The sequence below is a fragment of the Apus apus genome, chromosome 18, assembly GCF_020740795.1.
Source record: "Apus apus isolate bApuApu2 chromosome 18, bApuApu2.pri.cur, whole genome shotgun sequence".
Taxonomy (NCBI): domain Eukaryota; kingdom Metazoa; phylum Chordata; class Aves; order Apodiformes; family Apodidae; genus Apus; species Apus apus.
The window spans coordinates 2,494,501-2,521,283 of record NC_067299.1 but is presented as its reverse complement, the minus strand read 5'-3'; the positions used below and the strand labels follow the sequence as shown (position 1 = coordinate 2,521,283).

Here is a 26,783-nt window from a genome sequence, read left to right as displayed (position 1 = left end):
GCACAGCCGGCGCCCACAGGAGCCTCTCCCTCCCTGTCATGGCTCATGCAGTGTCCTGAACACGCCTGGTGATAGGTAATCCCAGAGCTGAGTCAGGGAGGGCGCGTTGGGTCTGGTTTGGGAGCAGGGAGACACTCAGCAGCTGCCTCCTGCTCGCAGCGTGGAGCTGCACCCATTCGGCATCCCTGGTGTGTGTCCCCCAGTGGTGGGAACCTCCTCAGGAAAAGGGGGCAAACCACAACTGCATCCCTGATCGGCCAGGGGCACCAGTGCCGCAGGGATGCTGGGATCTTCGCCCCAGCCCATGAAGCTCCTGGTGGCCTTGTGTGGGGCACACACAGCCAGGCTGCTGGCTGCTGGCGCTGCCTGATTAGTGATGCAGATGGTAACGCTTGTTCCCCCTTTTTGTTGAGCATACAAAGGCCGGGAGGGAGCATGTGTGCGGGGGAGAGAAACCACCGAGGACAAAGAGCAGGCTGGCTGCCTGCCTCCCTGCTCTAACCAGCACCTGCTTGGTGAGCAGCTCTGCTTCAGAGGGTCCCGGACCTGAGAAGGTGTCCCAGGAGCCTCCTCCCTGCAATGGGGTGAGCATGGGGTGCTCCTGGGGGTGCAGAAAGCTGCATCCCCCCGGCAGCACTGCTTCGGGGATGCCCAGGCAGCTAGGGGTACTGGTGGCATGTGTCGTGGGGCGGGGGGGCAGGGATGGGTGCAGGTGGTTTCCTCCTGCAGGTTTCCTCCTGAGACCCCAGTACCATCGTGGAGGAGCTAGTGGAGAGCAGCCCCTGTGATGGCATAGTCATGGGGCCCTGTGCCAGCAGCACCTGCTGCAGGTCAGAGGAAGGAGCTGTGCCATCCCCAGGCTCAGGTCAGCCATCACACCTCAGCTGGCATTTCTGGGAGGAGAAAGGAGCTGCCTCGTTCTCATGTGTTCTGGGGTCCTGCCCAGCCCAGATCCTGGGTGTGGGTCTAGGTGAAGCCCCAGGTGCTGCATGGGAGGGCAGAGCAGTGAGGACTGTGGTCAGAGCCTTGGCAGCCCCTCTGACCATTGACAGGAGGCTCGGAGCCAGCAAATGTAGCCACCTGGTCGTGCTTTGTGCCCAGCCTTGTCCCTCCAACTGCTTCCCCTTGCTGCCTCGGCTGTATTGCACGCCCAGGGCTGGCACCATGTGGTGGCTTGCAGAGCCCTGCCCTCACTTGCCCTGCGGCCAGGCCTCTCCTGGGCACGTGTGCCCCCATCCCAGCCCTGAGGCGCAGCAGGGTTCAGGCAATCCTGTGCTGTCCCCTGACCTGTGTGGCTTTACCAAGGGGAGGCCAGGTTCCCAGTGTCCCTCTGGGTGCGTTTAGGAGCCATGGGGACCACCTTTCCTTGCAGAGAGGTGTCTCAGGCTGTGGTGGTGATGCAGCACTGATGCTGGGCTGGAGCCAAGGTGCAGCTTGGCAGGCACAGCATGGCATCCATGCACCCTGCAGAGCCCACACTGCCAGCATGGGCAGCGCCATCCGTCTGCAGGGGTTGCACAAACCTCGTCCCTGCACCCGTCGGAAAGCTTTAAAGCAGATGCTTCAAACATGGGGAGTTTTCCTGTTGTCCTTTGTGCTGAGGTTAAGTTCCTGCGTGGCTTCCTGCCCCGTTATATATAGCTGTCAGCCCGTCCCGTGTGGCGCTGCCAGCTCGCTGCTCTGGTTTGGAGTTGTTTATCTGCAGCCCAAGCGCTTGATGGGGGTCGGGGTGTTGGGGCTGGTGGGTGCTGGTTGCCCTGGGGGCAGACAGGTTGCATAGCAGCCCCACTTGTGGGTGCCCCTGAGCTGTGGGTGACGTGTGGGGTTTCCCAAGGGGTGCCGGGGTTTCTGCCGGGCCATGGTTTTGCCGCCGGCTGGGCGCTCCCACTCCGGCGCGGGATGCCGGAATGAAAGAGCGACTGTTCCTGGAGGTCACTGGCAGCGTCAGGAGTTTCTGTGTCGACCCAGCTAAAATTAGACACTTATCAGTGTTCAGGAGGGATGTGATTTTACAGGTTCCTGTTTATTCGAGCAGCCTTCACTTGGGGCTGTGTTTCCGGCCCCCTCCCCAGTGGGGACTCTGCCCATGGCTGTTCCTTGTGGCTCTGCAGTGGCCGGGGCTGGGACCAGCAGTTGAGAGGCCTCTTGTTTCTTCGACAAGGGGCTTTTGAACCGTTGGGCAGGACACCCATGGTGCAGCAGTCAGCAGGGGTGGGTGGTTTTGCCCAGGAAGTGTCTGTGCAGGTGGTAACCACTGCAAATGAAACCAGGATGCCTCCCTCTGCTGCCCACCTGTGCTGCTCCAGGATGGCTCCTGAGCTGTGGGAGATGCTGGGGGTCTGGCCTGCAGTCAGACCCAGCGCTGGCATGGGGCTGCATGGGGCTGTCAGGCTTCTGGGCTTCTTCCAGAGCATGCCTGGGGGTGCAGAGCCAGCCTTTTTGCATTTCTGGGGTTTGGTGGGGATGCTGAGGCTGGGGGTGGCAGCTGGGGTGACCACTGGGGTGGAGCGAGGGGCGGTGGGATGGGTGTTGGTTATGTTACTGTCTGATGGCACCCTTGTCCTTCTGCAGGCAGGTGGCAGTGCCGTGACCAGCGCCCTGCCCCAGCGCCCTGCCGTGGGGGCAAGTGCTCCACCATGTTCAACTTGATGAAGAAGGACAAAGAGAAGGATGGGGCCCGAAAGGAGAAGAAGGAAAAGAAGGAGAAGAAGGAGCGGATGTCGGCAGCTGAGCTCAAGAGCTTGGAGGAGATGAGCATGCGCCGGGGCTTCTTCAATCTCAACCGTGCTTCCAAGCGGGATTCCAAGACCCGCTTGGAGATCTCCAACCCCATCCCCATCAAGGTGGCCAGCGGCTCCGACCTGCATCTCACAGACATTGACTCTGACAGCAACCGGGGCAGCATCATCTTGGACTCAGGCCACCTGAGCACGGCCAGCTCCAGTGACGACCTCAAGGTGGATGATGCCAACTTCAAGGGCTCAGTGCTACAACGGGCAGCCAAGTTTGGCTCATTGGCCAAGCAGAACTCCCAGATGATCGTCAAACGCTTCTCCTTCTCCCAGAAGAGCCGGGATGAGAGCACCTCAGAGACATCTACCCCCTCTGAGCACTCAGCAGCCCCCTCCCCACAGGTGGAGGTGCGCATGCTGGATACCCAGCTCACCAAGCAAGGAGTCCCCTCAGGACACCCCTGCACCCCTCTCACCACCTCCCTGCGTACCAGGGTGCCAGAGCTGGTCAGCAAGAGGTTCCCAGCTGAGCTGCGGCTGCCCGCCTTGGTGCCCCCGCAGCCCCCCACCCCGCGGCAGCTGGAGCTGCAGAGGCGCAATACGGGTGATTTCGGCTTCTCCCTGCGCCGCACCACCATGCTGGACAGGGCGCCCGACGGGCAGGTTTACCGGCGTGTTGTGCACTTTGCTGAGCCCGGAGCCGGCACCAAAGACTTGGCGTTGGGGTTGGTGCCAGGTGACCGGCTGGTGGAGATCAACGGGCGAAACGTGGAGAACAAATCCCGGGATGAGATCGTGGAGATGATCCGGCAGTCGGGGGAGACGGTGCAGCTGAAGGTGCAGCCCATCCTGGAGCTGAGCGAGCTGAGCCGCTGCTGGCTGCGGGGTGGTCAGGGGACACGCCACACTGCCTGGGATGTGAGTAACGCCGTCCCTGCCATGGGGCTGGTGCCCTGGGTTTCTGCTGGACACCAGCGTCCTGGTGGCGGGTGTTTGGATTGGCAGGGGCTGTGGGAACCGGCAGGTGCCAGGGCTGCTTCAACTGGGAACGATGCACAGGGAGGAGTGGGAGGCTGTGGCTGGTATGCAGAGGTGTTGTCTGTCCGTGTCCTGGGGCAGCAGAGTGGCTGCAGGGCAGGTTTGCATCAGGGCTTGCGATCTGGTGGATCTTTTACCCCAAAATGCTCATTGTGCTGCTGGGTTTGTTATTCCTTGTGCCGGGGGGACTCTGGGAGAGCCCAGCTCTGTGTCATCTGGGTAGAGTGTCCCTGTCAGGTCACTGAGGCAGGATGGTACAGCAGGGAAAGGAGCTTTTCTCCTCACTGCCGTGAAATCTCTAACACTGCTTTGCAGGAGGGGCCCTACCTGCCCCACTGCCCACATCAGCCTCCCCACGCTGGGATCCCTCCCTGGAGATGATGTGCCAGGGTCCAGGAGCTGCTGACAGCGTGTGCAGCCCTGCGTGCGTGGCTGCTGCTCTATAAATAGAAACTTAATGGCTGGGTGACCCACATCTCCTGTATGAGATGCCCGGCTCCCCTGACCCTGTCTCTGGCTAACCAGCATCCTGGCCAGCCGGCATCCTGGCAGAGGCCCCCAAATGCTGACAGCCTGCAGGGCTGGACCGTCTTTGTGGTGGCAGGGAGGTGCAACAGCGCAGTGTTGGTTTATCTTATAACCAGGCTTTTTAGTGTAGTTTTACACCTTCCTTTGGAAGAGAAGGGTGCCTGTGCCCACTGAGCAGGTCACCTATGCCAGGGAGAGCTGTGTGGAGCATAGCGGGGCCCCATCCCCAGCAGGTGGCGACCAGGATGGAACAAGGTCGGCCGTGGCAGTGGCCATGGGGCTCCATGGGCTCCCTGAGCAGGCGCCGGAGCTGCGGGGTGGAGTCTGCGCCGTGCCGGAGCGCTGGCTTTGTGGCACCTCCTCCCCGGAGCGCGGCGGGCGTCACCGGGCAATGTCGCTGTGCCGCGGGGATAACCTGGGCGGATAACCCCAGGGGGCTGGGGGGGTCAGGGCTGCTGCCCTTGCTGCAGTGTGCTGGCGTGGGAGCAGGTGCACGTTCAATGCCAGAGTGTGGGAGCTGGTGTTTGTGCCCGCTGAGAGCGCGGTGCTGCGGCTGGGGAGCAGGAAAGGAGATGCTGGTGTCCTTGGGGCTGCGGGGGAGAGGACAGATATGGCCTCACGCCAGGTCCTGGCATGGTTAGATGGGATCAGCTGGAGGAAACCAGCTAGAGGGCTGGCAGGGACCGTGCTTGTGGCATCGGTGGGTGCCACCACACGGGCACCTCCCGTCCTGTGTGGTGCAGGGATGTGCCACAGCCCTGCCGGGGCTGTGGAGCCGAGACTGTGGTGCAGGGCACAGTCAGGGATCCTTCACCCAACGGGACTGTGCAAGGTGCCAGCACACAGGGAGGCCCAGCTCTCCCACAGGCCCTGCTAAGCTCCCTGGAATGCTTCTGGTCCTAATTTAAATAAAAATGATCCCTTTTGAAACAGGAAATTATAGACATATTTTGGGCTGTTGCTCTGGAAGCCCCTCCCTGGCTGGAGTGGGGATGGAGCTGGGCTCCCTGTGTACCACGGGGGGTTCAAGCCCCTCGGCTGGGCCCTATGCTGAGCCGCCATCATCCCCATGGACCCACCCCACAGCAGGGCAGGGGCAGCACCTGCCATGTCTGGGGGGGCTCTCGGTGCTGTGGGGTGTGCGGGGAGGCTGGCTGGTGGCCTGGTGTGGCACCAGGGTCTGGGTGAAACTACCTCTCTGTGTCCCAGCTTTGCTCTGGGCTGGCTTTGCTCCATGCTTGTATTTATTTATTTACCAGCAGAATTCCTCTGGCGGGGCCCAGGCGTGCTCCGGCTGGGCAGAAATATTCCAGAAACGCGGATGAGCGCTCCAGTGCCTCAGTGGGACCAGAGGCATCCGGCGGCCGCGCTGGCAGACCCCGCGTGCCGGCCACGGGTGCCCTGGTCCCCAGAGGTCACTGTCCCAGGGTGCAAGGCCGCTGTGCCGTGGTGTGGCTGGGCGCTGGCTCTTTGCTGTGCTTCACCAAGGGACTACGTGGGAAGGAGAAGGGGCATGTGGTGGGGTCTGCAGGGATGTCATTGGGCCAGAGGTGCTTTCTCCTTTGTCTGTGCTTCCTCCAAGGAGAGCTCTTAGGTTGTCTCTTCCTTTGCCCTCACTGTAGGAATGGTGCTACTGGGGCATCCTCGGCATGGGGGTCCCCTTGGGGACTTGGGGAGGGGGCATGTGTCTGGCAGACTGGTCCACAGCGTTGGTGCATCTCTGCCAAAGTTCCCGGTGGAGGAATGAGAGGAATCTGCTGGTTGAGCAGAAACACTGCTGTGGCCACATGGCAAGTCTGGTGTCCTGGTGGAGATGGCCTGTGGAAGCCAGGCTCCTCCCAGCCAGATGGCTCCATGCCCTGTCTTGGGGATGCTCAGGACCTCCAGGAAGACAGGACCACATGGTATTACCCAGGGCTGTGTGGCTTTGGCTTACTATGAAGGGGGCTGCTGTTGCTCTGTGTGCTGGAACTGGGCTGGTGCCCTCGCCAAAGCCTCTCGTTCCTCCTGTCAGGGGACATGACTGTGACTTTCTGCTAATAACCCAGTGGCTGCTGCCCATGCTACCTGGGGACGCTGCAGGTACCCTCCCCCATGTTGTGCCAGCCCTGCCAAGGGTGTTTGCTGTGGCCTCTCTTTGGTACGTGCCTGGTGCAGAGAGGGGCTGGGGCTGCCAGACCTGGGGTAGTGCTGCAAAATCTGGTATTTGCTTGTGCCAGGAGGGACATGGCCTGGTGCTGGTGTCCCTGTCATGCGCATTTACAGCCCACCATTGGCACAGCCCTTCTGGTCAGGCCAGGACCCCTTGCTCCCTCCAGGAGTGGTTTTTGGGTTCATCTGTGTCCTTGGGGTGATGCAGGGGCCTGCTCAGGTACCGTTGGCATCCCCGCCGTGCCTGTGCCCAGGCTGTCACTGTCTCTCCTCCGCGTCGGTGGCGTGCCTGGCTCCCTGCCGCTGGCCTCCTCCCGGCAGGCCCCATGCGGGAAGGCTCCCGGCCCCTTGCCCCACTCCCACCGTTTCCAGGGAGACCTTGGACCTCCAAGAGGCAACTTTGCCACACAAGTGGCTTTATCGTGGCCTGCCATGCTGTGTCAGGGGGACCACATGTCCCTGGTGCTGACCTGGGGGGACTGTTGGTCCCTGGGAGCGTCTGGGGGGGGACTCTTGTGTTCATGGGAAAGCAAAGGGAGGAGCAAATGGTGTCAGGGCTGCACCTCCTGGCATGATGCCAGACACCCGCTCCAACACCGGGCACCTCACCACGGGATCCTGGGGTGCAGGACCCTCCCTGGCTCCCCCCAGCTGTGCTCATTCCGGGGGCGTTTTTCCCTGCTCCCCCTGGGCGGGCGGTGGGACGGAGGCTGGGCAGTTCCTCCCGCCGTGCCGGACTGTCGCGAGCCCACATCACTTCCTCCGGCAGCTGCGGTGGTGGTGGTGGTGACGACGAGGCCCCACTGCCCGTGTGTCCCCCCCAGCGCTCCCTCCGGCTGCTGCGCGCGCCGGCGGGGCCCTCGCATTCCTGGGCTATTTTTAGGGTGGCCCTATCAGCCCAGCTGTCCCCTCGCTGCTGGTTGCTGCCCTGCTGGTGCCTCTCCCACTGCGCTCAATCCAGCAGAAACCCCCCGTTCCTGGCTCACCCCGACCCTGCGGTAAGGTGGGGACCCTCTGTGTGACCGACACAGCAGAGGGGAGCAAGAGGGGGGCACGTGGGAGGCAGTCCCGGCCTGGGGTTGGGGCTGTGGGGTTGCACTGACCCCTGGGGTGCTTTGGTGGCCAGGGGCTGTTTCTGGGGACCCTGACGCTGGTGTTCTTGGAGGACTTTTGGGGTGCTACCAGGCTGTGTGGAGATGTGAGTGCCTTTAGGGGAAGGTTTGGGGGCTCTGACCCATGGGGAGGTTTGTCTCCAGTCCCCTGTCCCCAGCCTGTACTTTGGGCACCAGCATTTCACTCTGTGTGGTACAGGGGACTCCTTGGGGACAGTGCAACGTACCCCCGGACAGGCGAGTTGGTTTGGTGGCCGGGTGTTCCTCTGCACCTGGCCCTGCGAGGGGGATTTCACCCCAATGGCCCTGGGTGAGACCCCCCTGGGTCTCAGAGTGGGTCCCCACCGGGGCTGCCCGGTCACTGGCACAGGGTCAGGCTCAGAATAAACCCTGGCTGACGAGGCAAGCAGGGCATCTGGGGCAGAAAATATCCCTTCCTTCACCCTGGCATTTGCTTACCACAGTGGGCCAGCCCGCTTGGGGGGAAGCTGGGGCACGGTCCTGTCGCCTGACTAATGGAGCCTTTTCTGCGCAATGAGTTTTGTCTGGTCTCAGCCTGGCCACTTGCATGTTCTTAGAGCCTGTTTGTATGCTGAGTTGGGCCAGGTGGGCTCAAGCCCCATTCCTGGGGGTCCCAGGCTCCCAGGGCAGGTGGGAATGGGTGTGTGGTTGTGCCACAGTTCGGTGTCCCACGTGCCAGCCCCGGCCCATCTCACCTCTCCCTCTCTCCCCAGCCAGGGCTGCGGCTCCATGAGACATCGCCATGGCGTTTTCATCTCGGTTTGCGTTCTGGGAGCAGAAGGGAAGTCTCTCACGCGTTTGCCCATACCCCACATGTCAGTCCCACTGTCCACTGGCTCCCCCAGTTTGACCAGTGCCACGTTTGGAGTGGTGCTCTCAGCCTCCCGTGGCCACGCTGGGCAAACGGGGAGCTGCCCCGTGCCCCACAGCAGCACAGCTGTGGTCACTGACACAGCCACGCATGCAATTACTAACACCATTGCTAATGACTGCTTGGTGAGTGGCCAGTGCAGCCCCTAACATGGCATGAATCAACTTGGCTGGTGCCATCAGTTGGCCTCCAGCGCTTGCAGGAGCTGTGTGATAGTAAGTTGGAGACCGCTGCCCGTGGGTTTACCATGTGCTGCCACTGCTGTGCAGTGGCCAAGCCCTGGAGCTCAGAGACACAACTTAGGGAAGGTTTGGTTGCCCAGCCTCCCTGGTCACCCCATTTAGCAGTGAGCTGGCATGTCTGACGGTGCGGCTGCCACTGAGATTAGCTGGTGACACTTAAAACGTGCTGTGACACTTGGTGGGGTGACGTGCAGAAAGGCAGAGTCCCCATGGGGAGCAGCCATGGGGCTCTTACATGCCAGCGCATTGGCTGCACGTGAGGAGGGGCCCACGGCAGGAGGACAGAGCACTTCCCACTCCCACCTTCAGGGTTTGCCATAACTTGGGGGCATCTCTGTGCTTCCCCCCACTTTTTTGGCCGCTGGGAAGTCTGGAAGGTTGCATGTTCTCATCCCTGGAGCTGTTTCATGCAGCAGCCTCCTGCCCCCCTGGCATGGAGTTGATGGTCTCTGTGGCTTTTCCCAGTCCCTGTGGCTTTTCTGGCAGCGAGGCCCCCCAGCGCAGTGGGCTGAAACACACGCCTCTTGTTTGTCTGACCCTCAGGTCAAGGACGAGGACAAATCCTTAGCTGTGAAAAGACCCGGGAAGGAGGACGGGGCTGTAAGTGTTGCAGGGCATGGGCAGGGGGGAACTGTGTTGGGGATGGGGTGCTGGGTGCTGCGTCCCTCAGTGCTGGGGTCTGGCTGGGAGCTGTGCTCCTGTGGCAGGACACAGAGCTCCGGGCACCACTGTGTCCCAAGCTGAGGGTGTTTGCGGTGGCAGGCGCTGCACTGCCAGACCTCCGCTCACACCCCTGTTGTTGTGGCTGCAGTCAGAGAGTCCGAAGGATGCAGTGTCTGTGCCCCCGAAGAGCCCTGAACCCCCAAAGAACCCTGAGCCCCCGAAGAGCCCTGAGCCTTCGAAGAGCCCTGAGCCCCCAAAGAGCCCTCAGCCCCTGAAGAGCCCTGAGCCCCCGAAGAGCCCTGAGCCTCTGAAGAGCCCTGAGTCCCCAAAGAACCCTGAGCCACCCCCTGGTCAAGGGAAGACCCTGGAGCCGGTGCTGAATGGGGTGGCCATGAATGGGCTGGAGGGCCCTGCGGCGCAGGGGGACGATGGCCAGGGGCTGTCCCGCCGCAAGGTGGTCCGAGTGGTGCGCAAGGTGGTCCGCAAAGTCCTACCAGGGGAGGACGCTGGCAGTGCCAAGGAGCTGGGGCGAGACGCCAAGTCTCCCGAGCCAGTGCCACCCCCCAGGAAGGAGGATACCGGCCGTCAAGCTGTGCCACCTCCCCCAGCCCCACCACCGCCCCCCGCTGTGCCGGCAGCCCCTGCCAAGCCAGATCCCAAGGATGAGATCTCAGCAGGGCTCAAAACCCTCATGGCAAAAGGCAAAACCAAAGAGCACCGGCCACGGCTCCGGCCAGGGGACAGGCGGGAGGAGAAGTCCCCCGAGCCAGCCGGGGGGGACGCGAAGCCGTCCCTGTCCCCAGGCACTGAAGCCAAGCCAGAGCCACCAGTGCAGCCTACAGGAGGGAAAGCGGAGCCGGCAAAGGCATCGGCTCCAAAACCCACTGCCCTGGAGAGGCATAAGGTACTGGTGTGTGCATCCAGGGTGCTCTAACATGATGGTGGCATTGTGCCACCTGGCACAGCATGGTGTGAGCTCACCCGCATGGTTTGCAGTGGTTTTGGGGTGTGCAGTGCTGGGTGGGGGTCACTTTCTGGGGCAGTTGTGTGTGTTGAGGCCACCTCATCACGCTGCACCTTGTCTCCCCCTTGACTCATGTGGAGAAGAAGCTGCAGCCCAGCGAAAAGCGGCCGACCCCTACGAAAGCTGCCCCAACACCCCCCCAGCAGGTGTGTGGGAGTGGGAACCTGGGTCCCTAGGCAGTGTGGGGAACCCATTGGTACCCTGGCTGTGCCAGCCTTGGTGCCTGCAGGTCTGCGCCAGCCATCACCTTGATACCTGCCCTGGGGGCTGGTGGGCTGAAGGGCTGGGAGAGCCTCCACCATAGCCCCTTTGCCACTTTGTGGTGCCAGTGCAGGGCTGTGGGGCCACCGACCCGGTGCTAACAGTGCTCTGCCTTCAGGCAGCCCCCGGCCCCGCGTCCCGGCTGAGCCCGGAGGAGGAGGCGCAGCGCCGGCTGGAGAGGATCTTCACTGCTTCTGTAATTCCAGGGGTGTTGGTGCCTGCCCGGGGATGGGGACACATGGGCAGTGTGTAGCTGCCCTGGCTGTGCCATGTGCTCTGCACAGGGTGATCGTACCCCTGTGCCTGGTCCCGTGGTCCCTCTTTGGGTGGCACTGGTAGCAGGGGTTGGATGACTGAGGCTGCTGGTGGGTTTGGGGTCACTGTTCAGACCAGCGTACCCAGCCATGGGGAGCTGCAGTGCCCAGCAACCCCTACTGGCAGCATCCCTGTGGCAGCCCAGGCATGGCTGCCCTTGGTTGGGTTGGTGCCATGGTGGTTGTGGCCGTGCTGGGCGCGTCGTGGTGCTGCTGCTGCTCTCTGCTTCTCACTGCCTCTCTTCTCCTTTCTCTCCTCCTTTGCTGCCGTTAGCTGGACCCCGCCGCCTCTGCCTCAGCCCCCAGCCAGGTACCATACCCCCATCCTCAGGAGCCCTCTGCCTCCACCAGCGACCCCCTGCCATCCTCTGTCAGCCGCTGGGCCAGTGTCTGCGCCCGCGCCTCCTGCTGGAGCGTAAGGCTTTCCCGTTCCGCACTGCTCCGGGCGGCCCTGTCACCCACCGGGACAGAGGGGGTCAGGGTGGCCAGGGCTGGGTGCCTGTCCCCAGCGGGGCCATGCCAGGGAGCCAAGCATCCCAGGAGGGTGCTCTCGATGGAGGTGGCACAGTTGGGGTGGGAAGGGGTGTGGAGCAGGATGGAAAGGGACAGAGCAGGACAGATGGCTTGTGCAGGAGCAGCCGTGGCATGTGGTGCTGGCTGAGTTTGCAGAGGGTTGGCACGGTGGTCCCCAACCCTGAGGACTTTGGCAGCAGGGCCTCACAGCCAATGTCCTTCCCGACTCTGTGCATCCCCAATGCCATGCTGGACCTGCCACTCTGCTGGCCACAGTGCTGGCTCTGGCCAGGAGCACCCATGGGGTTTGGCACCACGGTGCTTTGTCTCCACTCACTTCCCCCTGCCACTTTCTGTGCAATCTGTGGGGCAGAGATTAACCCTTCTCGCCTTCACACCCCGTCTCTCGGCCTCGCCAGGGTCAAGTGGACGATGCCCCAGGAGCCCCCCTTGGCCCCGTCCCTGCTGCAGCTCAGGTTTGACTTTAGAGCTCGCCCTGCACCTGGGTGGCAGGGACATCCTCGCTGTGCTGGCCATGCCAGTCCAGCATTTTGCATGCCATGGTACTGTGCCATCGCCGTGCCATGTCCTGTGTCCCTACACGATGTCCCTGCAGTGTGTCCTATGTCCTTACAGTGTGTCCCTGCAGCATGTCCTGTGTGCCCACAGCATGCCCAGTGTCCCTGCATCCTGGCACATGGCTGGCATGGGTGTGGTCTGAGAGCTCGGCACCTCTGGGTTTGCCCCAGGTGGCCGTGATGAATGTCCTCATAGACTGTGACTGCATGTCTGCCCCAAGCTGTGGCAGGACCCTGATGGTCTCTGCAGCCACAAGCCCTGGGGTCTTTGAGGGTAGTGGGCAAGCTGGGGATGTGTTGGGAGGGCTTGGGGCTTCCCAGCCATGACCACCTGGTATATGGCCTCATGGCCAGGCAGCCCTGCTTCCTCCAGCCCCAAGGATGTGGGGAGGGGATGAGCTGGAGGGGGCTGGTGACCACAACCACCTCACATCCTGCTGTTCCACAGGCCAAGACAGAGGAGCAGATAGCAGCTGAGGAGGCCTGGTATGAGACTGAGAAGGTGTGGCTGGTGCACAGGGATGGCTTCTCCTTGGGTGAGTCCAGGGGTCAGCCTGGTGCCGCTGGGACACACAGGGCACCCCATCCTTCCCATGGCACAGCGAGTCCTCTGGCCTGGAGGGGCTGCTGACACAGCCCTGCTGAGCCCTCCCATGCCTCTCACAGGCAGCCAGCTGCGGCCAGAGGAGGGCAGCCCCCTGCCTGAGGGCAAGGTGAAGGTGAAGCTGGACCATGATGGAGCCATCCTGGAGGTGGAGGAGGATGATGTTGAGAAGGTAAGGCTGGGAAGTGGGGGGCAGAGGGGCAGACCCCCATTTCCCACCTGACCCCCCCTCCTTCTCACTGCCAGGCAAACCCCCCGTCCTGTGACCGGGTGGAGGACCTTGCCAGCCTCCTGTACCTCAACGAGTCCAGCGTCCTGCACACGCTGCGGCAGCGCTATGGCGGCAACCTGCTGCACACCTACGCCGGCCCCACCATGGTCATCATCAACCCGCTGAGCTCCCCCTCCATGTACTCTGAGAAGGTGATGGAGGGACACCAGAGGGGACTGGCAGCTGGGAGCTGTGCCACCACTCTGGTGGGGGTGGCAGGGTGCTGACCTTCTCCCGCTTCCTCCCCACCCCACCAGGTCATGCACATGTTCAAAGGGTGCCGCAGGGAGGACACGTCCCCGCACATCTACGCGGTGGCCCAGGCCGCCTACCGCAGCATGCTGATGAGCCGCCAGGACCAGGCGGTGGTGCTGATGGGCGCCAGCGGCAGCGGCAAAACCACCAACTGCCAGCACCTTGTCCAATACCTCGCCACCATCACTGGCAGCACCAGCAAGGTCTTCTCTGGTGAGTCTCCCGGTGGGGTGCGCAGTCCCCATCCCACCTGCACGCGCCCTCGCTCGGCGGTCACAGCCCCCCGCAGCCCCCAGCCCCATGCTGTGTCACACGAAGCGCTTCTGCTTCTCACGCCGGTCCCTTTGCCGCGCTCTCGGGGGCTGCGGCAGCGCTGGGCACGGCACAGGAGCAGCAGCACTTGCCTGGCAGGCGTGGCTGGCACTGGCCGCCTGCAGCACTGCCCCTGCACCCCACTGCCCTGCTCCTCTTCCCGCAGCTGACAAGTGGCAGGCTCTCTACACCATCCTGGAGGCTTTTGGCAATAGCAGCACCGGCATGAACAGCAATGCCACACGCTTTTCCCAGATCATCTCTCTGGACTTCGACCAGGCTGGACAGGTGGCATCTGCCTCCATACAGGTGAGGGGGCCAGGGTGGCCCTCCTCAGCATGGGAGCTGGTCCCTCCACACTGGGACATTTCTTCCTGGCTGCACACAAGCCCATGATCTCTGCAGCAGACCCTCCAGCTGCCCGGCTGTGCCCGCAGTGCTCAGCAGCTAGGCATCCCTCTCTCATCTTTGTTGGCACCCAGCTGTGCCCAGGTCCGATCAACTCCCTGTCCTTGCTAAGTTAGCCCCAATATCGGGGTGTCTTTCTCTCAGATACTGCCCTGACATGATAACAGCAGAGCCCTTAAATTTCCAGAGAGCCGCTTTGTGCTCCTAGGGTAGCAGACATCTCAGGAGAGGAGATGCTCACAGGTTGCTTCAATGATGATTGCATTCATACTATGTGCTGTGGTAGGCAGGAGATCCTCACATCTCCATGGGAACCCTGGGCAGGTGGCAAGAATCAGGCTGGGGTGGGGCAGGGGGTCTTGGTGGGAGCAGGACCCTCAGGGATGGTTCCTAATGCTCCCACCTCTGCCAGACACTGCTGCTGGAGAAGCTGCGTGTGGCGAGGCGCCCGGCCGGTGAGGCCACCTTCCATGTCTTCTACTACCTTCTGGCCTGCTCTGACAATGCCCTGAGGTGAGCAGGGTGGGATGAGGGTGCAGGCCCCTGCCTGGGAGGTCTCTGTGGTCTCCCACATGGCACCAATCCTGGTGTTTATCCCTGCAGGACTGAGCTTCACTTCAACCACCTGGCAGAGAACAACGTCTTTGGCATAGCACCCCTCTCCAAGGTCACTGCTGTGGGATTGGGTAGGGGGCTGGGGGGTGCAGGGGTCCCTGGTCCATTTGGGTGCAGGGGGAGTCAGAGCTGGGCTCCCACACCAATGGCTCCTGTTGCTCCCCACAGCCAGAGGACAAGCAGAAGGCAACCCAGCAGTTCAACAAGCTCCAGGCTGCCATGAAGGTGATGGGCATCTCCAGTGATGAGCAGAAAGCCTTCTGGCTCGTCCTGGGAGCCATTTATCATCTGGGGGCCGCTGGGGCCACCAAAGGTAACAAGCTGCTTGGGGCTGGGAGGCATTAAAGAGCCAAGGCTCAGGGCTGGTGACTGCATGAGGTCCTGGAGGGATTGCTGGCACCTCAGCACCTTGCAAATGGCAGCCCCCAGTGTGGCTGAGTCCTGGGGGGTGTTTTGGGGCTGTGTCTGTTGAGGGACAATGTCCTGCCATCTGGGGTGCTCTGTGACACTTGGTTTTGCCCCTGTTGGTTGGGGTAGTTAATCATACAACCCCAGACCTTGGGCTGGCCCCTGCTCCCCTGGGGAGCCGTGGAGTCTGTCAGGGCTGAGGGACTGGAATGGTTCCTGTGTGTCACCCACATAACACCTCTCCCCCTCCATCCTCCCTGCAGAACCACCAGCAGATGGAGTCGGTAATTGGAGCCACAGGGGGCTCTGCTCTGGGTGCTGCTGGTTTTGGGGCTGAAATGGGGGCTTGGGATGCTGCTGGTGTGCTGGGACCAGCCCTGACCCTCAGCTGGGTCTTGGCAGCCTCAAATTTGCTTGTCAGGGCCTCCTGCTTCCTCTTGGCACCTTCAGTGGTGTGGGGCAGGGCTGCCCTGGCACCCAGGGCTCACCGTGGGCTGCAGGGCACCTGGGGATGGTGAATTTGGCTTCATGGGGCTGCTCTTCTACCTCCGGAGCTTTTGCATGTGGTGCTGGAAGCCGCCGTGGTGCTGCTCGCTGGGCTGGGCACGGCACAGCCAAAATGGGCACCTAGAGCTGGCAGCTGCTCCAAGGGATTTTTTCAGCCCTGGGGGAAAAGATGCGTCGGGGATAGGGAGGGAGAGACCGTCAGGGTCTCAGGTTGCAGCGGGGTGCAGTGCTGGCCCGTGGGGTGCTCCAAGGCACTAGAGGGCAGCAGGGCCCTGCTGCAGCCACCGCGGAGGGAAGCTTGGGCAGCTGGAGCCCCTTTGTAGGGGCTTGCTGGGGAGGGAGAAAGCCCAGTTCCCGCTCCGGGGGTGAGTATTCCAGCTCTGTGCTGCTCCTGGATCCTTCCCTGCATCTCGTCGGTGCTGGGAATGCTGAGAGCCAGCTCAGCCGTGCCAGTCCCCGTTTCCTTGGCTCCCTGATGCTTGTACCAGGCTTGATACAAGAGCAGCTCCCTGCGCTCTGGGGCAGAGCTGAGCTGCTCCCCACCAGTGCCCACGGTGCAGCTGGGGTTGGCAGGGGAAGTGCCCCCAGGCTGCGTTCAGGGTCTTACCGTGGCAGTGCCCGGGGGGAGGCTGGGCTTGGTACTGTGCATGGCACGGCCGTGCCGGCACGTGGCGTGTTTGGGCAGGAGGGTGTCCCTGTGCTGCCTGTGCTGTTGTTTCTAACCCCTGTCTCTGTTTGCATGGTGCATGCTGCCCTTGTGCAATGCAGACGCCGATGAAGGTAAAGTCTTGTTCTCCACGCGTGTCTCTGGCTTCCCCCTCCCACATGCCACCTCCTTCCCGCTGTCCCGTCCCTGCCTGTCACCATTAACCTGCTCCCACCTCCCTGCCCTCCCTTGGTATCTGTGTGCTTGTGTCTGGCAGCAGCAGCCTGTCCTGCTGCTCAGTGTGTGTGGCTGAACAGGGATGTGTCCCCGTGCTGGTGTGGCTCAACGCCCTGCAGTGTCACAGGGCCCCGGGTGTCCCCAGGCAGTGGTGGCAAGGGGTGACCCCCACTCCCTGCTCCACAGCCCTGCAGAGGGCCCAAGCCGTTCACCCCGTCTCCTCTCATCAGCCCCCAAAACACACTCCTTGGCTCTCTGGCACTGGCCACGTGCTCCTGCTGTGCACAGCATCCCCAGCCTATCCTAGGGGACACTGAGACCATTCTGGGTCTGGCTGGGGACACCCCATTTTGGGGATACCCTGGCTGTCCCTGAGCTCCCTTCTCTATCCTTCAGCTGGGAGGAAGCAGTTTGCCCGGCATGAGTGGGCTCAGAAAGCTGCTTACCTGCTGGGCTGCAGTCTGGAAGAGCTCTCCTCCTCCATCTTCAAGCATCAGCCCAAGGGCACCCTGCAGAGATCCACCTCCTTTCGGCAGGGCCCCGATGAGTCCCCCCTAGGTGATGGTGGCACAGGTAGGATGAGGGATGGTGGGCAGAGTGGGTGGCCCCAGGGAACGCCAGGCTGGGGACACTCAGGGTTGCCTTGGCCAGGTCCCAAGCTGACAGCACTGGAGTGCCTGGAGGGCATGGCATCTGGCTTGTACTCTGAGCTCTTCACCCTCCTCATCTCCCTCCTCAACAGGTACGTGCAGGGGGCGGCACCGGAGAGAGAACCAGGGGTCACCCAGCGGCATTCATTCACCCTACTGTGTCCCTTTGTACCCTACAGGGCACTGAAGTCGAGCCAGCACTCGGTGTGCTCAGTGACAGTGGTGGACACCCCTGGGACACAAAACCCCGAGCTGGCGGGGCAGAGCCGGGGGGCCACCTTCGAGGAGCTCTGCCACAACTATGCCCAGGAGCGCCTGCAGCTCCTCTTCCACCAGCGCACCTTTGCCCGCGAGCTGGAACGCTACAAGGAGGTAATGGGACACCCAGGGCTGCCCTCAGCCCCTCCCTGCTGCCCTCCCCTCCCCACCATCTCTGCCATTCCCCCTGATGTCTTGCCCTGTGGTAACTCTGGGCTGGTCCAACTGAAGCAGCTCTGACATGATGCTCTGGGCAGCCAGGGTTTTCCCAGGGCTCCCACTGACACCAACACCTTTGCTGGCTGCTCCACCACCTGCCAGAGTGGGAAGTAGTGGGGTGGCTGTTGGTGATGGCAGTGGGGAAAATCACCTAAGGGATTCACTCCATGTGCCCCCCCTCACCACCCAGCATCACCCCTTAACCATGCTGGTAAAGCCCAGCCTCCTGCCAAGACCCCTTTGAGATCAACACCCTGACCAGCTTCCAGTCCTACCACACAGGCACACTAACCACACCTCTGTCCTCTCTCTCCAGGAGAACATAGAGCTTGCCCTGGCTGATGCTGAGCCCAGCTCCTCTGGCTCCGTAGCTGCTGTAGACCAGTCCTCACACCAGGCACTGGTGAGCACCCACCCTGCTCCCTCACAGCCACATTATGGCAGTCTGTAGTGTGAGGCAGCAGCTGGTGGCTTTCCTGGCCCATTGGTGGTAATTAGGGGAAGGAGAGGGGCTGTCCTGAGTGCTTGGCCATGAGAGAGTGCCTCCGAGTGTCAGTGCAGCCTGCATCCCTGGGGCATCCCCTGTGCTGTCCTGGGAGCTGCCGGTGCCATGGGCAGGAGGATTAGGAGCCCTTGGGCCATCCCCAGGATGCTCAAGTCCTTGGGGTGCTCCAGTCCCCAAGGTACTCATGTCCCTAGGGTGCATGGGTCCTCAAAGTGCACCAGTCCCTGGGGTACTTCTTTCCCTGCTGGGGGAGGCTGCAGAGACCGAGGGGGGCTGATAGCACCATCCCAGTGCTGGGTTTCATCCCGCGGGTGCCTGAGCGTGGCGTTTTGCACCGCAGCGAGGATCTCGCTGCCAGGAGTGTGACACACGGGCTCCTGCCTGGCCGGGTCTCCATTAAGCAGGACCCTCTCCCAGGGTGCTACTCTGCCTTGCTGCTGGCAGTGGCTGAATTGCATGCTCCCTGGGTGGTCCAGGTCCCTTGCTCCCCCATTCTTGCCCTGGGGGACACCAGTGTCCCAGGCCAGGTGGAAGTGAGGTGTCACCTGCAGGTCCGGTCACTGGCCCGCACGGATGAGGCGCGGGGGCTGCTGTGGCTGCTGGAGGAGGAGGCGCTGCAGCCGGGCGGCAACGAGGACACCTTGCTGGAGCGGCTCTTCTCCTACTATGGCCCTCAGGAAGGGGGGAAGAAAGGTCAGGAGGGGGCCCAGCACCACGGGGCAATGTGTCAGCAAAGTGTCAGTTCTGTGCCCATCAGTGCCATGTTTCCTTGCAGGGCACAACCCGCTGCTCCCCAGTGACAAACCCCAACACTTCCTCCTGGGTCACAGCTCAGGGACCAACTGGGTGGAGTACGATGCCACGGGCTGGCTCAACTATGTCAAGCACAACCCGGCCTCCCAAAACGCCTCTGTCCTGCTGCAGGAGTCCCAGAAGTGAGTGGGGTCCTGGGGCAGGATGGGGACACAGCGTGGGGAAGAGGTGATTCTGGGGGGTGACGTCCCCTCCGTGCCCTGCAGGAAGGTCATCAGCAGCCTGTTTGCTGGCCGTGGCGGGTCAGCGCTGGTGCTGTCAGGCTCGGTGGCGGGGCTGGAGGGGGGCTCCCAGTTGGCCCTGCGCCGGGCCACCAGCATGCGCAAGACCTTCACCACCGGTGTGGCCGCCGTCAAGAAGAAATCCCTCTGCATCCAGATCAAGCTGCAAGTGGTGAGTGAGGGGGTGGCCAAGGGAGGGGTCCCTGTGTCAAGCTGAGGCACCACTGCCTGTCATCTCTCACCCTGCTCTCCCCTGCCTGCAGGATGCCCTCATTGACAGCATCAAGAAGTCCAAGCTCCACTTTGTGCACTGCTTCCTGCCCAAGGCGGCGGGGGGCGGCGGAGACCCCCGGGCCCTGCCATGCCGGCGGGTGAGCGGCAGCGAGCTGGAGCTGCCAGCAGAGCACTGCGAGGCTGGGCTCATGCAGCTGGATGTGCCCCTCCTGCGCGCCCAGCTCCGTGGCTCCCGCCTGCTCGACGCCCTCCGCATGTACCGACAAGGTGAGCAGTGCCACCAGCACCCGGGGCTGGGGGATGCCGGGGATGCCACGCACATCCCGCAGCAGGGATGGGTGCTGTGGGGGTCCTGGCTGTGTCTCCTCTCTGGGGATCTGAAGCCCCCCCTGGGGAGCCCATTTGGCACGTGCTCCCGACCCCACAGCTGCCAACCATCACCCGTGAGCGGGCCTGTCCCCGTCCCCCCTCCCCTGCGAGGCCGTTATCTGCACTGGGGACAGGCATGGCCTTAATTGGGCGTCTCCACTGGTGCCGCTGGCTCCTGGCAGCATTCCTGCTGGCAGCCAGCCTGTGTCCCGCTGGGGCCAGGGACTCCAGGTCGTGCTCAGCAAAGCATTTATCGATATGCGTGGCCGGCCGCCCAGCTGAGGTCTTATTGCCTGGAGGCTGAACCTTTCCTGCCATGATTGGAAATCGATGCCACCTGTACACCTCCGGGATCAATGGCTGTGGCAGCTGGCTGTGCCAGGGTCAGCGTCCCCATCAATACCCCCTCATTAATTAAGATGTGGAGGCTCAGTACCATGAGCCTGGTGCAGAAGTTGGCTGTGGCTCAGAGCAGAGCCAGAGCAGGGTCTGTTTGCTTGCACATGTGTCCCTGACCACTTTCTCCTCAGCTCCCAGCCAAAATTTCTGGAGGACTAAGCCAAAGAAAACCTCCCAGAGAGGGTCAGGACACTCTGGCCATGCCTGGCCCCATGAGGACCTTGTGCCACCAGGGGTGACCCCATCAGCTGTCCCAAAAGATGGACCCCAGGACATCAGGGCACATGGAGCTGTCCTTGACCATTCCCCAGGTGTCCTGGCTGCCCCCACAGCCTTTCTCTCCCTTACCCCCCAGGGTACCCCGACCACATGGTGTTTGCTGAGTTCAGGCGACGCTTTGACGTCCTGGCCCCACACCTGACCAAGAAGCATGGGCGCAACTACATCGTGGTGGATGAGAAGCGGGTATGTGCCCTGATTGAGGGTCCCCTGCACCCCACGGTGCCACCAGCCCATCTCTGACATCTCTCACTCCCCACAGGCAGTGGAAGAGCTTCTGGAAACGCTGGACCTGGAGAAGAGCAGCTACCACATGGGCTTGAGCCGGGTATGTTGCCCAACACTGGCTGTGGGCAGTGGCACAGGGCAGGGGTGGGCGGCACGGCTCGGCACAGCGCAGCAGCACAAGGGCAGCACTGTTCTCTCCCACCTACAGCATTCCTCATGCCAGGGGAATAAAACCCCACAGCAGGACAGGACCAGTGCCTGCAGAGGGGAGAGCCGTGTCCCTACAGGCTGGTGCAGCAGGAGGGTGGCACGGCCTGCTGGAGGGATGCCGGCACCCATCGGCATCTCATCCTGCTCCCCTCCTGCAGGTATTTTTCCGGGCTGGATCTCTGGCCAGGCTGGAGGAGCAGCGGGACGCACAGACCAGCAGGAACATCACCCTCTTCCAGGCAGCGTGCAGGGGCTTCCTGGCACGGCAGCAGTTCAAGAAGAGGAAGGTTCGTCCCAGCGCCTCTCCCCTCCCTGCTCCGCTGCACAATTTCGCCTAAAATGGGCAGTGCAGCCTTTCTGCAGCGCCTGGGCCAGCACCTCCTCCTCCCACCGCTCTCCTGCCCCCACCCCCCTCCCTCCCCCTGTGCCCGCCCAGCTGTGGGGAGCCCTGGGGGGCCAGGGGAGACCAAGGGGAACTGGTGGGGACGGCACTGGGGATTGCCACGGTGGGATGGAGTGGAGTATTGGCTCCTGCTTTTATTAGCAAAGAGGGTGTAAAATAGGCATCTCGACAGCACCTCGCGAGATTAATGTTTGGAGAGGTTGGAGGGAATCAAACAGTAGATAAGCCGGGTGCAATTAGCCCAAATGCTAATGAAGGGGAGCACGCCAAGGTGCTGCCAGGGGTGCTGAGTGCCCTCCCACCCTGACACCGTAACCGGTGCTGACACTGTGCCCTGTGCAGATCCAGGATTTGGCTATCCGGTGCGTACAGAAGAATATCAAGAAGAACAAGGGAGTGAAGGATTGGCCCTGGTGGAAGCTCTTCACCACCGTGCGGCCCCTCATCGAGGTGCAGCTCACCGAGGACCAGATCCGTGGCAAAGACGTGGGTATCCCTGTGCTGAGGGGGATTCTGGATGGGACAGGGTGGGCTCGGGGGAGTCTTGGTCCTGGGCAAGGCCCTGCAGTGGGGTGGGATGCAGGATCTCGTGGTGGGTTGGGATGCAGGAGGCCACAGTGGGGTGGGGTGCAGGACTCCGCAGTGGGGTGGCAATGGGCAGGATGGGATGCAGGACTCCATGAAGGAGTGGGATGCAGGATCTCACAGTGAGGTGGGATTCAGGATGGTGGCTGCTGCGCCAGGCTCCAATTGCTCCCTAATTTGCGAATCAGCATGTCATTAGCATCCCGAGAGCCGGCTGTTGCATGAGCCCAATTACAAGGCGTGGAGAATGGAAATGAAACCGTGTGCCGAGAGGCATATGCAGGGGCTGGGTGCTGTGCTGGCAACCAGACACTCGTGCCCCCGCTGAGCCGGCCTGGTGCAGAGCTGCTGCCTGGCTCAGCTTTCACCCTGACACGCAGAGGATGGGCTCCCAGGGTACGGGCACCTGGGCCCCCTCCTGCCCCCCCCGCCCAGCCTGTGCTGGGACCAGAGGGGATGAGAGAAAGATGTGCTTGAAGCTAGCAGCCAGGCACGCCTCCCTGGAGCTGGCTAGTGGTCCTCAGGCATTCTGGTGGGCCCCTTCCCTCCCCACCTGGGCTGGGTGCACCCAAAGCCTTTGGCAACGGGTGGGTTTGTTCCCACCCCTTCCCCAGGGGGGTGCAGGGATCCCTCTCTGGCTTTGCCTGGCGTTTCGACACCATTTATGGGGTTGGAGTCAGCACGCAGAGCGGGTTGGGGAAAGTCCCTGCCCAGCCCTTGGCAGGGGAGAGCAGCCCCCACCCTACCCACCCAGTGCTGGTGGGACCCTGGGGGGGTGCAGAGACCTGCCCAGCTCCTGCCTGCCAACCTCTTCCCTTTGTGCCTGCCCTCTCCGTCACCGCCTGCTCTGTTGCAGGAAGAGATCCAGCAGCTGAAGAGCAAACTCGAGAAGGTGGAGAAGGAGCGTAACGAGCTGCGGCTCAACAGCGACCGTCTGGAGAGCAGGGTAGGTCCTTGCTGGCCCTGGGAGGGGGTGCAGTGCCGTGCCAGCCTGCCCTGGCCCCAGCCCACGGTCCTGTTTCACCCCCTGGCAGATCACAGAGCTGACGTCTGAGCTGACAGACGAGCGAAACACGGGTGAGTCGGCCTCCCAGCTGCTGGACGCTGAGACAGCTGAGAGGCTGCGGGCCGAGAAGGAAATGAAGGACCTGCAGGTTAGTGTGCTTCTCCCCGGCCTCATGGCATCTCCTGACCGCCCCCCTCTCCAGGGCTCACCACAACCATGTCTCCTTCCAGGCCAAGTATGATGCTCTGAAGAAGCAGATGGAGTCGATGGAGATGGAGGTGATGGAGGCTCGGCTCATCCGGGCAGCTGAGCTTAACGGGGAGCTCGATGATGATGATTCAGGTACTGTCCTGCCCACGGTGCTCCCGCTGGCACACCCTGGGTGCCTCATGGTCATGGCACCATGCCCCTCTCCACGGTGGCCATGTAGCACCCCACACAGCCCCTTGGTGACCCCGTTTCCCCGCACAGGTGGTGAATGGCGACTGAAATACGAGCGGGCAGTGCGGGAGATCGACTTCACCAAGAAACGGCTGCAGCAGGAGCTGGAGGACAAGCTGGAGGTGGAGCAGCAGAGCAAGAGGCAGCTGGAGCGAAAGGTGAGTGGGAGCACCTCCCAGTCCCCTCAGCACGAGGATGGGCAGGGGGTGGGCAGCAGCTACTGCCTGCTCCAAGCTGGGAGGGAAGGCATGGCCAGGGCAGTGGGGACATGGTTGCTTCCCAAAGTCCTGATTGCCCTCCTGCTCCTGCCCGCAGCTGACGGACCTGCAGGCAGACAGCGAGGAGAGCCAGCGGGCACTGCAGCAGCTGAAGAAGAAGTGCCAGCGCCTGGCTGCCGAGCTGCAGGACACCAAGCTGCACCTCGAGGGGCAGCAGGGACGCAACCACGACCTGGAGAAGAAGCAGCGGAGGTGGGGACTGCACAGTGGGGGGGATGGCGGGGGGACGGCGTCCTTGCTGCGCAGTGAGCCTCTTGCTCAGTGGCATTACCATTTTAGCAGGGATTTGGGCACCTCACCAGCTCCCAGTTGGCTGAAGTGTTTCCAGCAGGATGGGGCTGTCCGGGTTGAGTGTGTTCATAGTAGGGGGGACCCCGATGCCCTCTTGGGGGGCTGGGAGCTGAGGGATGTCCCCATGTGAGGCTGTGCCCCATGGTGGAGGCTGCTCACACCCTGTGGCTCTGCTCAGCACACGCTCTCGTCCCGTCCCCTCTCCCAGCCCCAAAGTTTGCTAACGTTATTAAGCAGCAGGGATGCTTTCATCTCATTATGGTAATGATCACACACAAATACAGCGAGAGAATCCAATCTAATTAATTTCAATTTCCGCGGATTGGAGTCTGTGCTAATGCAGCTGTTTATTACCCAGCACAAGGAAAGATGGGGATTAGCTGCCGAGGTGTTTAACGCAGGTCACAAACTCAAGCACAGAGTTGTTTTCCAAGCCCCAAAGGCAGTGATTTCAGAACAAACCTGGTTGATCCCATCCCAGGGGCACTGGGAGAGGCTGCCCAGCTCCAGGCTGTGCTGAGCACATCCCCACCAGGGGCTCACGTCCCCTCCAGGGATGGGACCAGTGCCATCCCATGTGGGACTGGAGCATCAGGCTGCAGCTGGGAGAGCTGAGTTGCTGCAAGACCCTGTCTCTGCTGAAGACCCCCCCATGCATTGCTGCCCCTCCAAGTCCTGCAGCTCCTCTGCATCTTGCAGACCCACCACATCTTGCTTGGAGGCTGCAGTGTCCCCAGTGATCTCCATGTAGCCAAGCCCCTGCTGTTAGTAGCCACAGTCCCTATTGGCATGTGCCAGCCCCACAGGGTGGCTCATGGGGCTACTGGGGTTAGTGCTGCTGGTGCTGCTCTCTCCATTAGCCGCTAAGTGAAGGTGTTGGGAGGAGTTTCTCTAAGTGGCTCCATGCCACCATGCTGGCAATTAAAGGCTCATCAACAGCATGTTTCAAACGAGCAGCCAGCAGCACGCCACCCCTTCTGGTGCCTGCTGCTGTGGGATGAGAATGCTCAGCAATGTGGTGCTGGTGGTGGTGTGAGGCTGGGGATCCCTTGGGAGCTCTGAGTGCCCATCCTGCTCTCCCCACACAGGTTTGACAGCGAGCTCTCGCAGGCACATGAGGAGGCACAGCGGGAGAGGCTGCAGCGGGAGAAGCTGAGCCGTGAGAAGGACGTGCTGGTGGCCGAGGTCTTCGGCCTCAAGCAGCTGCTGGAGGTGAATGGCACCCAGTCCTCTCCCCAGTCCCTTAACCAGCGGTTGCTTTGGTCTGACAGTGACCCTCTCTTTTGGTAGGACAAGGACTCAGACATCGCGGGGCTGACGCAGAAGGTGGAGGCACTGGAGGCTGAGCTGCAGGACATCTCCTCCCAGGAGTCGAAGGACGAGGCCTCCCTGGCCAAGGTGAAGAAGCAGCTGCGGGACCTGGAGGCAAAGGTCAAAGACCAGGAGGAGGAACTGGATGAGCAGGCTGGGACCATCCAGATGCTGGAGCAGGTACAGCGGGGAGGGGCAAGGTTTCTGGGTGGGGTGGTTTCGTGTAGGGCTGTTATTACCTGGGCTGGGCTTGCCCAGGAAGAGGAGGAGGTCGCGCTCAGCCCGGCATCAGGCCAGGCATCGTGGCTGCCGCCGCAGCTCCTGGCTCTCCATGCCATGGCCCGTCAGGTCACTGCGGGGCGGGCAGCCCAGCCAGCCTCAGACCGGGCGGTTTTCTGGGTGAGTGGCACCCAGTCATCAGCTTGGGGGTGTCCCCATGTCCCCTTTGCTCTGACAACATCCCCCCTATTTGCAGGCCAAGCTGCGGCTGGAGATGGAGATGGAGCGGCTGCGACAGACCCATGCCAAGGAGGTGGAGAGCCGCGATGAGGAGGTGGAGGAGATTCGGCAGTCGTGCCAGAAGAAGGTAGGGCCCAAGGGGAGACAGGATACATCTCTGTGTCCCAGCTGGGTGCTGGGAGCTGCCAGCTGGGCACTGTCATGCAGCGCCTGGCTCCTACGCGGCTGGCCGCAGCCTGGCTCTACTGGCCCAGCAGGTCCAACCAGTCCCTTTGCTGCCCGGGCCAGCACACGCCAGGCTTCATGCCTCTGGTTGCGCAAAAACCCGGTCTGTGGGGTCACCTGGCATCCTTCATATGTGAGGACACAGAAGGAGGGGGTCCTGGTCTTTTGCTGCTGCCCTGACCAGCTGTCTGGGCTGTCCCCTAGCTGAAGCAGATGGAGGTGCAGCTGGAGGAGGAGTATGAGGACAAGCAGAAGGTGCTGAGAGAGAAACGGGAGCTGGAGAGCAAGTTATCTGCCGTCAACGAGCAGGTATGGTGCAGGGCAGGTGGGCACAGGCCTTGCGTTGGGGACCCCGAGGTGGCCGTGGCACTCTGCCAGCATGGTGGTCCCCTCTGCCACAGGCCAACCAGAGGGACTTTGAGACGGAAAAGCGCCTGCGCCGGGACCTGAAGAGGACAAAGGCGCTGCTGGCAGATGCGCAGATCATGCTGGACCACCTGAAGAACAACGCACCCAGCAAAAGGGAGATCGCCCAGCTCAAGAACCAGGTATGCATCCATACCCCTCTAAAACCACAGCCCTTGGGGGACACACAGGGTGTCACTGTCCCCCGGCCGGGTACTGAGCCATGTCCCTGCAGCTGGAGGAGTCAGAGTTCACCTGCGCAGCTGCTGTCAAGGCCCGCAAATCAATGGAGGTGGAAATTGAAGACCTTCACCTGCAGATCGATGACCTCACCAAGGCCAAGGCAGCAGTAAGTGGTTTTGGGTTATGATGCCCCTTGCTGTGCCCCACCGGCACCCATCGGTGTGACACGTGCCAGCACAGTGACCCCAAGGCGTTTGGGGTGGTTTTGGAGGGTGGGTGCCTTGCTCTTGGGATGCAGTGGGAGACACAGGTGACTTCCCCCAGCTGGAGGAGCAGCTGAGCCGGCTGCAGCGGGAGAAGAACGAGGTGCAGAGTCGGCTGGAGGAGGACCAGGAGGACATGAATGAGCTGATGAAGAAGCACAAGGCGGCTGTGGCCCAGGTGGGGGAGGAACAGCGGCCTCAGCACCCCCAGACCCTGTAACATCCCTCTCAGAGCTG

General features: G+C 62.2%; 1 protein-coding gene across 14 annotated transcripts in view; it reads left to right on the top strand.

The window, feature by feature from the left end:
• Window positions 1–26,783, top strand: part of MYO18A (myosin XVIIIA) — a 37,352-nt gene that overhangs the window by 2,328 nt on the left and 8,241 nt on the right. For 3 of the 14 annotated variants that reach the window (XM_051635541.1, XM_051635532.1, XM_051635529.1), the window contains exons 1-36: window positions 2,572–3,650; window positions 11,232–11,267; window positions 11,890–11,946; window positions 12,497–12,584; window positions 12,715–12,824; window positions 12,899–13,075; window positions 13,181–13,391; window positions 13,657–13,799; window positions 14,311–14,411; window positions 14,502–14,565; window positions 14,682–14,826; window positions 16,197–16,208; window positions 16,708–16,884; window positions 16,963–17,053; window positions 17,141–17,333; window positions 17,755–17,841; window positions 18,495–18,636; window positions 18,719–18,878; window positions 18,963–19,149; window positions 19,241–19,478; window positions 20,335–20,444; window positions 20,521–20,586; window positions 20,855–20,983; window positions 21,442–21,585; window positions 22,541–22,630; window positions 22,719–22,838; window positions 22,921–23,032; window positions 23,162–23,289; window positions 23,447–23,601; window positions 24,789–24,912; window positions 24,991–25,191; window positions 25,487–25,597; window positions 25,900–26,004; window positions 26,097–26,243; window positions 26,336–26,449; window positions 26,608–26,724. In XM_051635541.1, coding sequence (XP_051491501.1) covers window positions 2,637–3,650; window positions 11,232–11,267; window positions 11,890–11,946; window positions 12,497–12,584; window positions 12,715–12,824; window positions 12,899–13,075; window positions 13,181–13,391; window positions 13,657–13,799; window positions 14,311–14,411; window positions 14,502–14,565; window positions 14,682–14,826; window positions 16,197–16,208; window positions 16,708–16,884; window positions 16,963–17,053; window positions 17,141–17,333; window positions 17,755–17,841; window positions 18,495–18,636; window positions 18,719–18,878; window positions 18,963–19,149; window positions 19,241–19,478; window positions 20,335–20,444; window positions 20,521–20,586; window positions 20,855–20,983; window positions 21,442–21,585; window positions 22,541–22,630; window positions 22,719–22,838; window positions 22,921–23,032; window positions 23,162–23,289; window positions 23,447–23,601; window positions 24,789–24,912; window positions 24,991–25,191; window positions 25,487–25,597; window positions 25,900–26,004; window positions 26,097–26,243; window positions 26,336–26,449; window positions 26,608–26,724 — 5,406 coding nt within the window. In that variant the 5' untranslated portion in view covers window positions 2,572–2,636. Of the gene's footprint in view, window positions 1–2,571; window positions 3,651–7,339; window positions 7,448–8,295; window positions 8,365–9,239; window positions 9,296–9,506; window positions 10,263–10,465; window positions 10,529–10,761; window positions 10,840–11,231; window positions 11,373–11,889; window positions 11,947–12,496; window positions 12,585–12,714; window positions 12,825–12,898; window positions 13,076–13,180; window positions 13,392–13,656; window positions 13,800–14,310; window positions 14,412–14,501; window positions 14,566–14,681; window positions 14,827–16,196; window positions 16,209–16,707; window positions 16,885–16,962; window positions 17,054–17,140; window positions 17,334–17,754; window positions 17,842–18,494; window positions 18,637–18,718; window positions 18,879–18,962; window positions 19,150–19,240; window positions 19,479–20,334; window positions 20,445–20,520; window positions 20,587–20,854; window positions 20,984–21,441; window positions 21,586–22,540; window positions 22,631–22,718; window positions 22,839–22,920; window positions 23,033–23,161; window positions 23,290–23,446; window positions 23,602–24,788; window positions 24,913–24,990; window positions 25,192–25,486; window positions 25,598–25,899; window positions 26,005–26,096; window positions 26,244–26,335; window positions 26,450–26,607; window positions 26,725–26,783 lie in introns of those variants that run through there. The other 11 variants (XM_051635537.1, XM_051635533.1, XM_051635538.1 and 8 more) reach the window with 9 other exon arrangements.